We start from the raw sequence: 16,393 nt of genomic DNA, 5'->3' as shown, positions 1-16,393 counted from the left end.
TTGGATGTTGGTAGCCCTATAATGGTCTGACTATCAGTATTGGTAATTATAAAATGAATACTAGCTGACAAATTATCATCGATTATACCATTGACTAACACTGTTCCCAAAACTGGTATATCATTTAATGAGAATGACGTAAGCCTTACAGCCGTAGGTTGTATTTTTCCAGCAATTTTTAAACTTTTATAATTTCTTACTGACATTACATTAGCCTGAGCACTCGTATCCAAATTACATTCTAACACTTTGTTATTAATCTTAAGTTTTAGAAACCACTGCTCACTTAACCGATTATTATAACTATTAATAGATCTAATGACAAAGAGATCCGACTTATTACTATCATGGTCGCGATCATCACTAACATTAACATATTTTACTTGTCTAGTACGACAACGTTTCACATAATGACCTACTTTGTTACAAAGCTTGCAGACAGCATTAGTAGCCGAACATTTATTTCGGTGTACCTGTCCACAATGCGTATATAATAATTGATTGTCCTGGCCTGTTTGACGAAACCTTGAGAACTTTGCCGACGACAATTCTCAATGACCACCTAAGACTGTCCTCCTTCCACTACTTGTGGCTTTATTTTGTAGATTTCCACGACGAATGTTGTTGTGATTGAACTTTTCGTTTTGAGTATCTGAGCATCACTGTTCTTTTCAATCTGTTCCGCCTGACGATGAGTAATTTCGATCCTTTTGGCTATGCTGATGGCTTTCGTTAAGGTTAAGCCTTCTTCCTGAAGTAGCCTAGATCCGACGACTTTATTATTTGACGACAAACCAACAATAAACATGTCTCGAACCAAACTCTCTCGGAGATTATTGAACTCACATGTTAGGCTTAGGTTCTTAAGTGCAGTTACGAAGTCTTCAATTGACTAGTCTTGTTTTTGTCTTCTGGTCAAAAAATTATATCTCTCAATCGCGAGATTAGTTTTAGGTTTACAATGAGACTCAAATTTTTTTACTACATCCAAATATTGACAATTGTCCATATCCAAGTTAAAGAAATTGAAAACCTGTAACGCATCTTCTCTGACAAAACGTAAAAATATGGCGACTTTACGGGAATCACTTTCACTTTCTAAATTACTAGCCCGCAAAAATATTTTAAATTTCTGATACCAGATTGACCAGTTATGAATTTCCTTCTAATAATAACGATGGAACTGGATTGCCGCATAGTTCCTGTTGACCACTTAAACGGGACAAAGTTAAAGATGGCTGACTTGCATTACTGACCGGTGAACTCATTATTTCGAGCTGCTGCTAGTAAGAAGACGACGACGACTATAATTCTGACACCATGTTATAATGTTGGATCTTGGTTGTCTTTAAGACTAGTAAAGTTTGAGAACTATTTATTATAAACTATTAATTAAATAGCCAGCCTATTATAGTACGCTTACAAATACATTACAAGTGGACATACACGTGGTAAGTTGTACGACAGACGACCGACGACCGATGCTCTCGTACGCCGATGGTGTCGCCACCAGTACACATCGTAACAAAACCGAGAGAGAAAAATGAAAAAATAAAGATTTCTGTCTTTTCTTTATGGTAGAAAATCAAAAATACAATCAATCAATAAAAACACATTAACATTTATTCTAAAAATAATAATTTATCCTATATTTTAAACAAATGAAAAGTGAAAATGTCCATTCTTAATTTTTTTATCAGTTTATCTAAGCAAAAATTGTTATTGTTATTACAGTTATACATTTGTAGTCTGCAAATACTAATTTGCAAATTAGCATTTCCAAACTAGCATATTGAAAATTTAAATATATACATTATCTTCGTGGAATAAAATCTTAAAACATTACGCAATAAAATACAAAAATAGTAAAATTATTAATTTATAATATTACCTCAATAAAATTTCCCTGTTCATTTCTAATATTACCAAGAGACCAATTGATCCTTTCGTTCTTTTCTGTTTGTCCTATATTTTCCATTGTTTTCTTGCAAGCATTATCATCTTTATTAGTAATATTTTTGCAATTTGAATTATCTTTGTTATTAGTCAATTGTAAAATTTCATTGTCATCAGCATCTACTGGTGGAAATTCTAATTCAATTTCTTTACTGATTTCATCAAATTCATCATCCTCATTTAACCACGAGGTGACAAAAGCTTCGATATTAACATCGGAGGATTTTTCTTTGCATTTAGGTATATTGTTATTATTTTCTGAAGATTGTATTAAACAGTCTTTTCTTGAATTTGGATTCTGATGGTTTTCTTCATTTACAATTATTACATCTGATACAGTTTCATCACTGATATTATTATTATTATTTCTTTCATCCAACTGTAAATGATTATTTTTTGATTTATTATTATTTAGTAAATCTTCACTACTGTCATCAATTTTATTTTTTTCAGAAGAAATTTCAGCTCTTTCAATAGTTTCATTGTCTATTTCTGAGATCATATCACATTTGGAATTTTCACAATTAATCTCTTTAGTTTTTCCTACATATTTTGTTGAATTCTGATCGTTATTATGAATATCGCCGTATAAACCTTGCAAAATTGATTTCAATAATTCCAAAACTGAGTCCTATAAAAAAAAGTAATTAATTTATAACATTAGTAATAATTTATTGGAATTATTCCATTTATAAAAACATACTTTTATCATTATTTTAAAAATATTTATCATTGAATTTAAAAGCTTACAACACACTGTTGTTTATAAAGAACAATATTGTTTTATTTGGTGCTCTTCACTTTATGACCTATCTGCTTAACGACCACTCGCACTTACGACCAATCGAGTTTCGACCTGCAATTCCGGGAATCCCCTTTCTCGGCTTGAGTGTCGGTCAGTGGCGAATGGTGACATGCGCACAAAGTGTACTATAATAGGCTTGTGCACACTATAATAGTCTTATAGTACTATAATAGGCTAATAGCGTACTATAATAGTCTTTTTATGAATAAATTTGAAGTTTGTTGCATAATTTGTATAATTTTACAACGATCCTATATTCCCGGCGCAAGCTCCTCGCCTATCGACCAATTCGCTTAACAACGTAGTCGTCGGAACCGAACTCGGTCGTAAAGTGCGGAGTACCTGTATTTAGGTATTGAGTGTTTGATACCCTCATTACAAAGCTGTAATCTTAACATATTTTCAAACAGTGCAATAAATATTACTAATGAAATGTTAAAGCCAGATTCTTATCAAGCTACTATGAGATTAACTAATCAGATTTTAATTTGGACTAGAATTAGCGATTTGGACTAGAAATAGGTAGTTAAGCTGCTATTTCATGTTAAATTTAATTAAGAATATTTTGGAAGAAAAGCTCAATCCAAAGTGGATTCAAGTCCCACTCCAGGCTAATACAGTCAACTTATGTTAATACAAATCGTTACGGGTACTGTAGTTAGTTTGCTTTATTAAAAATTCATATTAATGATTTCAGGTCAAGGTTGTATAATTTAGGGAGTTAATACTTAATAGGCAATCAAAATCTATAAATTATAATATTTCAATTTACTAAAAACAGTTAAATAAAATTAAATTTATTTACAAAAACAAGTTAATGTTTCAAATGATTTTCAAATCAAACAAAATGAGGATGACACTGTATTCACCGTTTAAGTGTGGAGCAGTATATCGGAGTGATTAAACAAAACAAAGCTGAAAGAAATCCACGATTTTTTCTCTTGCAGATTGTTTGAAAAAGTAGAAAATGTGTTTTGGTGCCAAAAGAGTAAAAAAGAAACCAAATTTGGTGCAAAGTGGCCAAATCTGACATTACTGTATGCACTATTCAATATGCAGACTAGCACATGTTTGCCTGGGACCATATCCATTTAAACAGGTGGTTGTCCTTAAACTTTAAACTCTATTTTCTAAGTACAGTTGAATAGTCTGCTAAAACAAGATGTTTAAATTGCTCTATAATTGGAAGTTGACCCTGTCTTTACTTACTAATCTATTCTATTCAAAATGGAACATTTATTACAGTTACCATATTTCACATTTTTCAACACAGTTTATGTCAAAAAATGTAAAAAGCAACCATTATTAGAAATAGGGTTATTTCTTGGGGTTTGTGAAGATATATGTTTGCATGGGAGTTTACAGTTCAATTTAGTGAATTTTGTAAAATTTTTGTTTGATTTATCGCATGAAAATTAACATCGTGACAATGGTGTTTTGCAAGGAAAATGGCAAAATTCACTTTAATGCAAGAATTTGCTTTTATCACTGTTTGTTTTATGGCGAGTTGACCGTATTAAAGTATTCCTCCTGTAAAGGAGTCAATGTCCGATCATTAATTCTTGTTTTGGGGCGTTATTTTTATTTTGTTCTTTTCTTTTTCTTGGTTCCTTTTTTTTGTTGTTACGGACAAACTCCCAAGCACCAATGACCAAAAGAACAAAAAAAACGAAAATTTTTAACTTAGTTTGCATCGTTGCCCGATCCTGGAACATCATCCTATGTAAATTAGACAGTGCGGAGCTACACTGGATGAACAATTAAAAGCGGAACAGCCAGGACCAAAAGGAGAGAGAGCTTCAGGTGACCAAGGTGGTAAACGTCAGTGATAAGTTCGAGGAAATTGTGTTTGGCTGTACACTATTTATAGCTTGAGGAGGAGATAAAACGTTTTCTTTATTATGAGAAAGCTGTACAAGATTTTGATATTGTCTGTGGTTTGTGGAAATTATTAGTTTTAAATAAAGTCCTGGTCTGGTACTTGCCTCATTATTATGTAACCTATTGTTGTTTCCGAAAACGGTGAGTTACATAACTGGCGCCCGAACAGGGACCTTATGGGTCATAAGCAAGTTTTTTTTTGAGTTTATTTCAGATCGAACCGTTAGTGTATTTGTTTTGTATGGACGAGAAAATAATGTCTGAGGAAGATTCCATTACTCGTGAAGAGTTCAGGACTTTACAAAACCAGCTGACAACGTTATCGCAGCAAGTCGCTGCACTGACGCAAAGTATGGCAAGTATCGCTTCTGCCTTATCTTTTAAGCAGGCGGAGCCGCCAGCCGAGAACCGACCCGATCCCAGGGAAGTGAGCCAAACCAGTCCGGGGGGAAGCATTCCCAATAGGCCGCCAACAGGTACATCTACTCCCCTCCCACCAGTGACACCAAATACCTCGGTGGTGATTGTCAATGCTCAACCTACGCCATCTAAAACATTTAACGGGACATCTGAATACCCGGCGGCCGACTTTATCCAAGATATGGAACAATATTTTTTCGTTAATCAGGTCTCAGCTAATCGTTGGGTTGATACAGCCGCCTTCTTATTAGAGGGTTCTCCAGCTAAATGGTGGAGAAACGATGGACGGAAAAGAGTAGGTAATAGCTGGCCTCTCTTTTCCCATTTACTTAAAGAATTGTATTCTCCTCTTACAGACGAAGTCGCTCTAGCAAAGAAATTATTCAGCCAATCGTATGATGGTATGTCTGGTGTCGAACAGTACATTTGGGACACTGTTCAGCTGTACCGTGCGTGGAAACCCTACTCCAGGGACGAAGAAATCGTCCAATGTATAACGACTCAAATGCCTTTAAATTTACGTGAGTATCTAGAAATTAGACATTGTTATTCTATTAATGACTTAGTGCGAACTGCCAAGGAGTACGAATTTCGGAGAAAGCCGACCAGTCACCGATCTGCGGAACGAACCGATAATTCGAGAGAAAGTTTACCTGAACGCGCACTAACTCAACCCCTTAGTGCGGAAAGAAAGCCTCAGACGACCCATAGAGTTCCGGTACGATGTTATACTTGTGGAATTACTGGGCATTATTCAAGGAACTGCCCCCAAAATAAGCGAGCCGGATACCAAACAGTTCCGAAAACGTCTGACCCTATACAGGACCAAGGTAAGAGGGGAACCCGGAAGTTAAACTAATACCGAGGCCAAGAAGGGGGGCTTGGTCCTCGAGGTATGAAAAATCCTCTCAACTGGGGCTAATACTAAAAACTAAAACAAACTTACCAGGACTAACATTGATTATTAACGATATAATGACTAGTGCTAGAATTGACACTGGTGCGGACCATTCGTTAATAAGTGCGGACATATGGCGCCAAATTATTCGAAAATCCCCGGGGATAATTCTTCGCCCAGGCCCTGATATTAAATTAGCCATAAAGGGCAGGTATTATAAAACAAAGGGCAGATTTGTGGCCAACCTTCGATTAAATGGCACCTTATTGTCCCATGAACTCGTTGTGATTGACGGACTTTTACTTCCATGCCTGCTCGGAAGAGACTTCCTACAGAAATATAAGGCAGTGTTGGATTTTAGTAACTCAGAAATGGAAATTACTATCCCCGAGACAGGGGTAGGGATTAAATACAACTTAAAGGAATTGCAGACGCCATTGAAAGGAGAAGAGTTAACAAAACTAAAAACTGTTTTGAATAAATTCTCACATATTTTTAGTGACCACCCTGGACTCACCAACTACGTAGAACATGCCATCGAGACGGGGGATGCCCCTCCAGTTTCGAGCAGACCGTATAGGTATTCGCCTGTAAAGCAAAAAGAAATGCAAAGGCAAATAGCAGAAATGCTAAAAGAAGGGATAATCAGACCTTCCAATTCGCCATGGGCGTCGCCTGTAGTGATGGTGAAGAAGAAGACGGGAGACTGGAGACTGTGTGTAGATTATCGTAAGTTAAATAGTATAACAGTAACAGATAGATTTCCTTTACCTATCATTTCAGATTTGTTGAAGTCGCTAAAAAAGGCCAAATTCATTACTACACTGGATTTGTCGTCAGGGTACTGGCAAGTACCGGTAAAAGAGGGCGATAGGGCCAAGACAAGCTTCATTACTAGCGAAGGACTCTACGAGTTTTTAGTAATGCCATTCGGATTAAAAAACGCACCGGCAACTTTTCAACGCCTGATGAATAAAATCCTGAATGGAATGAGGTCCCGCTATTGCGAGGTATATTTAGATGACATAATTATCTACTCGTCTACCTTTTCAGACCACCTTCAACACCTTGAGAACGTTCTGCGGCGACTGTCGGAGGCAGGCCTGACAATCAAACTAACCAAAAGTCATTTTTGTCGACCCGATGTACATTACTTAGGGTTCCATGTAACTGAAAAAGGGTTGTCCACAGACCAAGGTAAGGTGGAAGCAGTCAGACAATTTCCACAACCTAACAACACGAAGCAGCTAAGCACGTTTTTAGGTATGTGTAGTTGGTACAGCCGCTTTATTCCACATTATGCAACTATAGCCGAACCACTGTACTGTCTGCGACGAAAACGTATCAAATGGAATTGGAGTCCCGACTGTGAGAAATCCTTCCAATTATTAAAAGAGCACCTTATAACTGCTCCTGTTTTACAGCTACCTGAACCCAACGTCCCATTTGTACTCTACACCGATGCCAGCACCGTAGGACTTGGAGCTGTCCTCTGTCAAGACCGCCCCATAGCCTATGCAAGCCGAACCCTTCAGAAAGCTGAGAGAAATTATACAACAACCGAATTGGAATGCCTCGCCATCGTTTGGGCTGTGGAAAAGTTCCGCGAATACCTTGATGGGACGGACTTCACGGTAGTTACCGATCACGCAGCTCTGCGATGGCTACAGAGTTCGAAAAATCTTTCAGGTAGGCTAATGAGGTGGGCATTACGCCTACAAGAATTTAACTTTTCTATTAGACACAGGGGTGGCAAAGATAACCAGCTTCCGGATGCTTTATCTCGCTTACCACTCGAAGCGGACAATGTAAAGGAAACGGATCTTTCTACGAAGTTATTAACCATCGTGAGTATAACTAATAGAGAGGAAATAATCCAGGCACAGCGAAACGACGCCGAATGGAAAGAGTTGTATAAATACTTACAGGAGGGGGATTTACCCTCAGATCCAAAACTGGCATCCGAATTAATTGGTAAGTCACGACACTATGAAATTATTGATGATTTATTACATTACCATCGTAGGAAGAACGACAGAGGATGCCCGCGACCCGTAATTCCAAAGGCACTCAGGCCTGCAGTATTAAATGAATTACATGATCATCCGACGGCAGGGCACCTCGGATCGAGAAAAACGGTCAAAAAAATCGGGCAAAGATGTTATTGGCCCGGTATGAATAAGGAGATTAAACAATATGTATCCAGCTGCCACACCTGCCAAACTACTAAATGGATACAACAAAAACCTGCAGGGTTCCTGCAAAGTACGAAAACGTCAGAGCCAGGGGAGAAAGTAGGTATTGACATAGTAGGACCATATCCTAGATCTAAAAGAGGTAATGCCTATATGCTCGTAATAGTTGATTACTTTAGCAAATGGGTGGAATTATTCCCACTAAAAGACATTACAGCACCTACTGTTGTAAATTGTTTTGTTAATGAATTTTGTTGCCGATACGGCATGCCGAAAAATCTAGTATCCGACAACGGACCCCAATTCATCTCAAGACTTATGAGTGAGGTATGTGAGAAACTAGCTATAAACCACATATTAACTACTCCTTATCACCCACAGTCGAACTTCACGGAGCGAGTGAATAGAACCTTAGGCAGAATGATCGCAGCATACGTAAAGAAAAACCATAGGGATTGGGATCTACACCTCCAGAAGTTAGCTCTTGCTGTACGTACCAGTGTACAAGATTCTACGAAATTTACACCCTCGAAATTACACCTCGGCAGAGACATAACACTTCCTTGGGATCGTCTCATAAATCTGCCTAACCAACCTCAAAGTGTAGAAGAAAAATATGACGAACTTCAAAAGATTCTAGAACAAGCACAGAGAAACATAAGAAAGGCTCAACGCCAACAAGAAAGAACGTATAATCTAAGACGGCAGCCACTCTCATATAAGGTGGGTACACCTGTATTATTAAAAACTCATCCAATTTCTTGTTCTCCCAAACGTTTTAGTGCAAAATTTGCCCCGAAATGGTCTGGACCTTATGAAATTTCCAAGGTGATATCGCCATTAGTCTACGAACTACAGGACCCCGCTACAGGAGCCAAACATGGACGACATCATATATCAAACCTTAAGAAATACAACTTATTTCCAACCGTATCACCAGTTCCTCTTGATCAGACGTCACCAGCACCCCGACGACTCCGGCCCCGAAAGAAAATAGACTACCGACAGACTGCCAAACGGAGGTCTAAGAAATGAATAAAGAAAACAATAGCACCGATAATGGTTACAATTTATTGTCAATCATCGATGTTAGGAAACTGTAAATCTCCTCCTCATCGACAAATATCTACAACAACAGCTTTATTACCAATATTACGGCACCAGGACGGGCACCCTTACTGGTATATAATATTTTTCAAACCCTATAAAAGAAATATCCAGTATTTCTTTTTTTTAAGAGGGGAGGGGTGTAAAGGAGTCAATGTCCGATCATTAATTCTTGTTTTGGGGCGTTATTTTTATTTTGTTCTTTTCTTTTTCTTGGTTCCTTTTTTTTTGTTGTTACGGACAAACTCCCAAGCACCAATGACCAAAAGAACAAAAAAACGAAAATTTTTAACTTAGTTTGCATCGTTGCCCGATCCTGGAACATCATCCTATGTAAATTAGACAGTGCGGAGCTACACTGGATGAACAATTAAAAGCGGAACAGCCAGGACCAAAAGGAGAGAGAGCTTCAGGTGACCAAGGTGGTAAACGTCAGTGATAAGTTCGAGGAAATTGTGTTTGGCTGTACACTATTTATAGCTTGAGGAGGAGATAAAACGTTTTCTTTATTATGAGAAAGCTGTACAAGATTTTGATATTGTCTGTGGTTTGTGGAAATTATTAGTTTTAAATAAAGTCCTGGTCTGGTACTTGCCTCATTATTATGTAACCTATTGTTGTTTCCGAAAACGGTGAGTTACACTCCTTTATACCCTCATGTTTGTGAAAATTGCAACACCATGAAGGAATTGTCAGAAATTAATGAAATTTATTCCACATATTACTGATAGTGGTACAAATAAACGATCAAATTTACAAGACAAAAAAACAAAAAGATCGTCGGAAATCAGTACTTTGTGTGTCCGCCACGCTGAGCGATGAGAGCCTCACAATGTCGTGGCATTGAATCATAGAGGTTCTGAATGTAATCCTGGGGAATGGCATTCCAGATGGCTTTGACTTGATGCCAAAGTTCAGTCTTATTGTGTGCTCCACCAGCTGTACAAGCGAGTCGCCGACCAATAAAATCCGAGATATGCTCGATGGGCAAAATATCTGGGGAATAAGCAGGCCATGGAAGAAGCAAAACCTGTTGTGCACTGAAGAAGGCTTGTACAGTCTGAGAAACATGTGCATGGGCATTATCCTGCTGAAATACAGCACCCGGAATGCATCAAAGAAGGGGGAGGACCTCTGGCTCCACAATTTCCCGTATGTAGCGATCACTGTTGAGGTTGCCCACAATGTGCACTAGATGGGATCGACAATTATACCCAATAGCTCCCCACACCATGATGCCAGGTGTTTGTGTGGTATGACGCTGGATAACACACTGTGGGAGCAGACGTTCCCCTCTGTAACGTCTGATGCGTATTCTTCCATCATTGTACTGCAGATTGTAGCGAGATTCATTGGAAAAAACAACTTGTTGCCACTGGGCACGCCATGCACTGTGTTGCTAAGCCCATTGAAGTCGAAGGGGTCTGTGAATCAGCGAGAGGGGAATCCTGCATAGAGGAACTCTTGCATGCAGTTCATGCTGCAGCAGACGGTAACGAACTGTGGAGCTAGACAACAAAACACCTGTAGCCATGCTCCAACATTGTGCTAACACACGAGAGGATGCTGTATGGTCCATCATAGCCACGTGGATGAGGTGTCTGTCATCCCGTGTCGTTGTCCTATTACTTGCCCCACTCCCAGGTTTTCGCCTTATTTGGTTCTCCTCTGTCCATTTCTTCCAAACACGCATCACTGTTGTGGCATTACACTGCGTGTGGGCTGCGATTTCTCGATACGAAAATCCACCCTCTCGCATACCAACGATGCGGCCTCGTACAAACTCCGTTAGTTGTCGGTATGGCTTCCTCCACTTTTGACAAGGCATATTGACCACCATGAAACGTTTACTGCAGACAGAGAAAGATAAATGGATTTCAATGCATCTTTACAGTCCTTTATATACCTGGAACAAGTGGCTGATAAGGAGCCGTTTCTCATTCCATGCATGCGCAATAGCTTTGTAATTCTAATCATTTGCATGTCTTACCTCACCTTACATTTCCTGTAAGTTTGGTTCAATTTGCACAATTCTCTCATGGTGTTGCAATTTTCACAAACATGAGTGTATTAATACTGATTCTGCCATATATTCTGAAATTATTGAAATAATTCATGTCATCTAGTATCCAACTATATCCAACTATATTGAATTTCTCATTCTAGAAATACCGGATTAGTTGAAGATCTCAGGCCTAGTTTAAGGTCAAATTATTTGCTCTCAGGAAAGCACTACAAGGTTGCTCTAGATAACCCACAAAAATTATTCTGAAGATTCTTATCAAACTTTCTGACATTATAAAGATTAAAGCAAAAACAATTTTACCACAAACTTAACTCATCATGTTTTTAGCAAACTGACAATTAATTCTCTTTGTCCTTCATTCTCTCCTCTTCTCATATTATTATATAATAATACAATATTTTATTTTGATTTCATTAATAAATCTACACATAATCTCTTACAATTTTAATTAACACGCTTTGTAAATTATATCATATTTTATGTAATAAAATGGTACTACAAACAAACTGAGAATTTTATATATTACATATTTATCTTAATTTTCATTTGAAACACTGTTATCAGTAATACTGTATGTGTGCGTGTGTTATATTTCCCATATATATTATTGTATTTCATAGTATGTTAGATAATAATATTAAATAAATAAGTTACAACTAATGAAATACAGCAATAACTTCACTATTTCTACAGTGGAAGACCGAAATTTTAAATTCTTAAAATCTATATAGAAAGTCATATTGAGAAAATTTTTATATATATCAATCACACATAACATTTAAAAATAAAAATAAGCAAATATGGGATTAAAAATAAGCCAATAAAATAAATTTCAAAACACTAAAAAAAAAGGATATTAATCTGGCAAAAGAAACCTTACGATTATATTTAATACAATGGTTTATTATTTGATTTCTTTATAACTTTTTAATCAGCCGTATAGTAAGTAAATCTAATCAAACATAAAAAAAAAACTTACCAAAGAGAGAAATAATAAACTGGATTTATCAGGTTCAATGTTATAATCGACCATTGATGAAGGAAGATCGATAGAAACATAACATATTGGATATCTTGACCATCTACTGTCCATATTATATCCATTACTATAATATATGTTTAAAAGCTATATAAATAAAAAATTAAATACTTTATTAACAGTAAAAACAAAGTCTGTTTCTCTCTCTCATCTGTCATAATGAAAACAAATACATCTGCCAAACTTTTTATCTAAGCTTATTTTAAATTATTTATACATGTTACATTTAATAATCTTTTAAACGTTAACATTAAATATAATTTTAATAAAGAATTATATCGCAAAACTATTTTATTTAAAAAATTATTAACTTATATAAGACAATTCATCTAGTGATCTTAAATTATAATGGTAAACTATTAGCAATATAATATACTTGTCAAAGCACATAACTTAAATATTTAAAAATATTAAATAATATTAAAAGTATAAAACCTACATACATACATATATATATATGTATATTGTTTTTCAGTTATTCCAGTAAATTGATTATATGTATATATACAGGGCGAGTTTTTTTATCTTGAGACAATGAAATAACTTAATTGGATCTCATTACTTTGGGAAAAAGGTGTAGATAAAAGTTGTAGGGTTTTGAAGGGCCAATCAATTGGTTACCTTGACCTTCAAGGTCATTTGAGGGTCAAGTCTGTTTTTTCAATAGGAACACACATTTTTGAACCCGGCAATGGAAATTTCACAACTGGATATACCTTATGGTCTAGGTCAAAGGTCAAGATTATTTTAAGGTTTAAATTATAAGGTTTTTCTAATGGGAAACCATACTTTTTATTACTGGAATAGGCGGGGAGATTCATTTCTTGATTCAATGATTTTCTTTATTTTGTAGGATGCATACTGTTTGAGTTATTCCAATGGATTGATTAAAATAGACAGCCTTGTATTGGGTCGGCCAAAAAGTCTGTTTGGTTTTTAATTAAAAATAAATGACACATTTTTCATGTTCATCATCAACTTTATTGAATAATGTATACACCAATTTATTCCACTACCTTCTGCCATTTTTCAGGCTACTTCATAATTCAATCTTCCCAAAACTTTATATCTTTTTGAGCAAAGAACTGTTCCAAGTGTCTTTTACAGTCTTCCAGGAAATTGAAATTTTTTCCATTAAGAAAATTTTGTAAAGATTGAAATAAATGAAAATCCAAAGGTGCAATGTATGGTGAATGCAGCAAAAGAATCAGAACTTTCAGCCAAGCTGTAACAGTTTTGTCTGGTCATCAAAGAAACTTGGAATCTTGCATTATCCTGATGGAAGATTATGCATATTCTTTTGACTAACTCTGGACACTTTTTGTTGAGTGCTGTCTTCAGTTTCTAATTGCATGCAGTACTTGTTGGAATTAATTGTTTGGTTTTCCAGAAGGAACTCGTAATAGAGGACTCTCTTCCAGTTACACCATATGCACCGCATTACCTTCTTTGCATGAAGACTGGTCTTTGGTGCAGTCGGTGATGATTCATTTCACTTGACCCATGATGTCTTATGTTCCACATTATTGAAAGTATCCACTTTTCATTGCCTGTCATCATTTGTTTTCATACTGAAACATTTTCATTATGTTTAAATAAAGAATCTCATTTGAACATTTTTTCACTTATGTGAGAAACCGTGGGCCAAGGGTTAATCCCTACTGACCACTTACTTGGCAACAGTCTGCAAGGACCACTCACGTTGTTGTTTCGGATGGCTCTTTATCGAGTGACGAGGGAGGTGAGCAAGTGACAGGTGGTTTGGAGTGACAGGAGACAAGTTTAACAAAATAACTAAGCATTTATTGAATAACTAAATCTAGATTACAGGAGGCTATATAAGTTCTAAGGTTAAATGCAATTATGAGCTATACTATTTACACAAAATGGCTAACTAATCTCGAAATGTTGCATGCCTAATCTACGTATCAGAGAGAGAGCTTACAAAGTTTAGCCCGAAATACCTCTACGGACGAATATGAAGAGCTGTATGCAACGATCACGTGTGCATGGAAGCGGTAGGAGTGCTCAATGTCCTCCAACTGGTGTCTTCTCGCTTTAGCTGGATCGGGTTTGCTGTACGGAGGTCCAGGAGTCGAGGTGGCACTATCACCAATTATAACTTCCTATGGCGATCACCTCGAGCTTCCAGTAGCTCTTGCTTTTATACTATTGTCGTGGGAAAGGGGTCACGTGAACGTCAAATGTCAACGATGACGAAGTATTTTTGACAGCTAAGTGTCAACTTCCCACTGACTTGTTATTACAACCGGTGACCTCCGATCTAATTTTCCATTTTTTCTATTGGGAATATTTATATTTTGAACAAAACGATTAACTTTAAAATTCCCTTTAAAATCCACAGGCTCACACTTAACTTATGTGAAACTCAAACATCGAAACAATATACATAACCAACCTGGTGCAAATGATTTTCAATGCTTGATTTGGATATTTTGAGTATGTTGCTGTATCCTACATAATATAATGTTGATTGTTCTTAATGTCTGAACCCGATCACTTTCAACTTCAACTGGACTATCCAACTGTGGAGCGTCATCCAGCAAAAAATATCCAAGTAAAACTTCACAAACCACTTTTACATGTTCAATCAGTCACAGCATCTTCTCCATACTTTGAATAAATCTTTTTTTGTATTTTAGTTGCATGTTTACATTTCTTAAAATAATAAACTGTTGCCAAAAGTGTTGCTTTTTTCCAACATTAAAATAGACAAAAGCAACAAAAATTAACCAATTTTGATAAACTTTTCCTAAAATTCACACTGTTATGATAGCTGTCTCAATATAATCTAACGAAATTGTTTCCAATGAAGTTAAAGACTAAGTGCTACTAGAGCCATCTTATGGAAAAAACTGAACAAACCTTTTGGTCAATCCAATATATATATTAAAATAATAGACTGATATTTTGTGTATTTTCAGTTTCAAATTCCTTAGAATAATTTTTATATGTAAATACAGAATGATCAAAGTCACTTGCAGAGATATGTAATAATCAAAATTCAACAACACTTAGTAGAAATATTCTTCAAAATACACAGAAATAATTTCTATAAAAAAAAGTAGTTCCAAAAATCATTACCAGGAGAAATTTGACAATAAAAGCAAAGAAGAAGTATAACACTTGAAAATTGATTTCTTCTATTGTCAATTGATATGTGTAAAAGAAAACGTGTGACATTTCACGCAATACTTGCAGATACCGAAAAGATAATTACTTTTAATTGCTGAATGTGTTATTCATGAAGTTATACTATGAAAAAAGCACTAAATAATATCACTGCTATAATTCTGGAACTTAATGCATATAACTGCAAAGAAGTCTAGTAACACTGGTTTTTTCAGAATAATTTCTCAATTTAAAGAAACTGAAGGGAAATCATAGAGAGAGTGCAAATTTATTAACAACAAGCTAAGGACATTATCTTAAAAATATAGAATACTAATAGAGTGCAGTAGGTTCCAGCAATGAACAAGAAGTGCCCAGGCAGTTGGATATACTCTATGCAACTGTGCAGAAAGTTTACATAAAAATTGTTACATGTTTGTTCTTAAAAAATGAGACATTCAACATATATTTTCTAATGATGCAGAAACTAACTGACATTTTCTCTGATATTTCTTGCTTAAATACATATGGATGATATCTGACTGTAGAAGAACTTGTGAGGAAATGAGGCTCATTTTTACTGAATGAAATTCAGAACAACTATTCACACTTGGAATGAAGAATCTTCATGTAAACCAATAAATTCTTTACTGCTGGAGTGTGGGTGTATTGCATAAGTTTAATGTTTCTCCACTTACAATAGTAGAACTTAATTGTTTCACTTGAGCCTGCAACCTGAACCTGCAAGGAATACTACAGATGGAAAACTGCACTCAAAATCTGCACTACCAACAACCAGACCAGGGATGATGGTTTCTGGAATAGTACTCAAAAAAGAACTCCTTTGCCATTACCAATAATTAACCTATGGTGTGTGTTTACAGGAATATTTATGACTGACCTATTCTTTTTCATAGAAAATTGTCAAACTAAA

At 36.0% G+C, this 16,393-nt stretch overlaps 1 protein-coding gene across 1 annotated transcript in view; it reads right to left on the bottom strand.

The window, feature by feature from the left end:
* LOC136968330 (PMS1 protein homolog 1-like) overlaps nucleotides 1-16,393 on the bottom strand; it is a 47,737-nt gene that overhangs the window by 13,202 nt on the left and 18,142 nt on the right. The window contains exons 6-7 of the mRNA XM_067262330.1: nucleotides 12,268-12,414; nucleotides 1,892-2,587 (exon numbers count right to left, since the gene is read on the bottom strand). Coding sequence (XP_067118431.1) covers nucleotides 1,892-2,587; nucleotides 12,268-12,414 — 843 coding nt within the window. The remainder of the gene's footprint in view (nucleotides 1-1,891; nucleotides 2,588-12,267; nucleotides 12,415-16,393) is intronic.

Source organism: Centruroides vittatus, unplaced genomic scaffold (genome assembly GCF_030686945.1).
Source record: "Centruroides vittatus isolate TY-2023 unplaced genomic scaffold, ASM3068694v2 contig_1428, whole genome shotgun sequence".
Classification (NCBI taxonomy): Eukaryota; Metazoa; Arthropoda; class Arachnida; order Scorpiones; family Buthidae; genus Centruroides; species Centruroides vittatus.
This window is presented reverse-complemented; position numbering and strand designations above follow the sequence as displayed.